We start from the raw sequence: 844 nt of genomic DNA, 5'->3' as shown, positions 1-844 counted from the left end.
TAGCCCCCTTCATCAAGCATTTCCCTGGGCCACACCAGAAGGTCATGCGGAACGCCACTGAGCTATTGGGTTTCATCCGGGATGAAGTAAAAGAACACAAGGAAACTCTGGATCCAGACAGCCCTCGAGACTTCATTGATGCCTACCTGCTGGAGATCGAGAAAGTGAGATCACTATTAATGAAAGAAGGGCTCTCGTATGCATGCATGTAGAAACTAGCTGTAGCATCAGTAAACTGATTTGTTTCATCTGAAACGGCAAAAGTCCAACGAGGGTTCCACGTTTCATGAGGAGAACATGGTTATGTCAACAGCTGACCTGTTTCTGGCTGGAACCGACACCACATCGACCACCATCAGATGGGGTCTCATCTTCTTGATTCAAAACCCAGATGTACAAGGTGCTAAAGCTAAACATTAGCAAAAGATAAGAACACTACAGTCTTGTTCTAGTAGACGAAATTCTTGAAAATAAATCTTTTCAAGTAGTGTGGTCACGTAAGTGTAAAATTTGTGGGTCTAGTAGTGTAGGCCTATTATTTTGTGTAAATTTCTAATGGTCAAAGTGGCGCATCTGCATGACCAACTCAATTGAACCCACTGCGAAAATCTGCATGGAGAAATCTTTCGCGCTTCCCTTTTAAATGAATGGATTTCAGCCGCGAAAATTCACCAGAACAACTATAAATGTGACTGCATCTGATAATGGCAGTAGTGCAGCAATGTATGAAGAACTGCTCACACAGAATTCAGACTATAACTAGCTTTGTGTTGGTCATCACTGCGATTTCGCGTAACCAACTTAAAGGGGTCATATGATGCTATTTTAAAGGTCATTATTTTGT

The 844-nt window shown here is 42.2% G+C and overlaps 1 protein-coding gene across 2 annotated transcripts; it reads left to right on the top strand.

The window, feature by feature from the left end:
• Nucleotides 1-6: 6 nt before the first annotated feature.
• On the top strand, nt 7-731 carry LOC107735547 (cytochrome P450 2C31-like). Of its 2 annotated transcripts, none has more exons than XM_016547197.1 (2): nt 7-164; nt 265-731. In XM_016547197.1, exons 1-2 carry the CDS (start codon nt 45-47, stop codon nt 418-420), a joined length of 276 nt encoding a protein of 91 aa, XP_016402683.1. In that variant the 5' UTR covers nt 7-44; the 3' UTR covers nt 421-731. The 2 variants fall into 2 exon arrangements, with proteins under 2 accessions (XP_016402683.1, XP_016402682.1); XM_016547196.1 differs by having other exon boundaries at nt 259-731.
• Nucleotides 732-844: the final 113 nt, after the last annotated feature.

Source organism: Sinocyclocheilus rhinocerous, unplaced genomic scaffold (assembly GCF_001515625.1).
Source record: "Sinocyclocheilus rhinocerous isolate Xijiao unplaced genomic scaffold, SAMN03320098_v1.1 C36130350, whole genome shotgun sequence".
In the NCBI taxonomy this organism is placed as follows: domain Eukaryota; kingdom Metazoa; phylum Chordata; class Actinopteri; order Cypriniformes; family Cyprinidae; genus Sinocyclocheilus; species Sinocyclocheilus rhinocerous.
Note: the sequence above shows the minus strand (reverse complement) of the source record. Positions and strands in the feature narration are given on the sequence as shown.

What these genes read in the sequence shown, in the direction of transcription:
- LOC107735547 (XM_016547196.1), top strand. Translation starts at nt 45, where the DNA reads ATGCGGAACGCCACTGAGCTATTGGGTTTCATCCGGGATGAAGTAAAA. An exon ending in ACCTGCTGGAGATCGAGAAA is followed by an intron (nt 165 to 258) that starts GTGAGATCACTA and finishes CATCTGAAACGG; the next exon opens with CAAAAGTCCAACGAGGGTTC.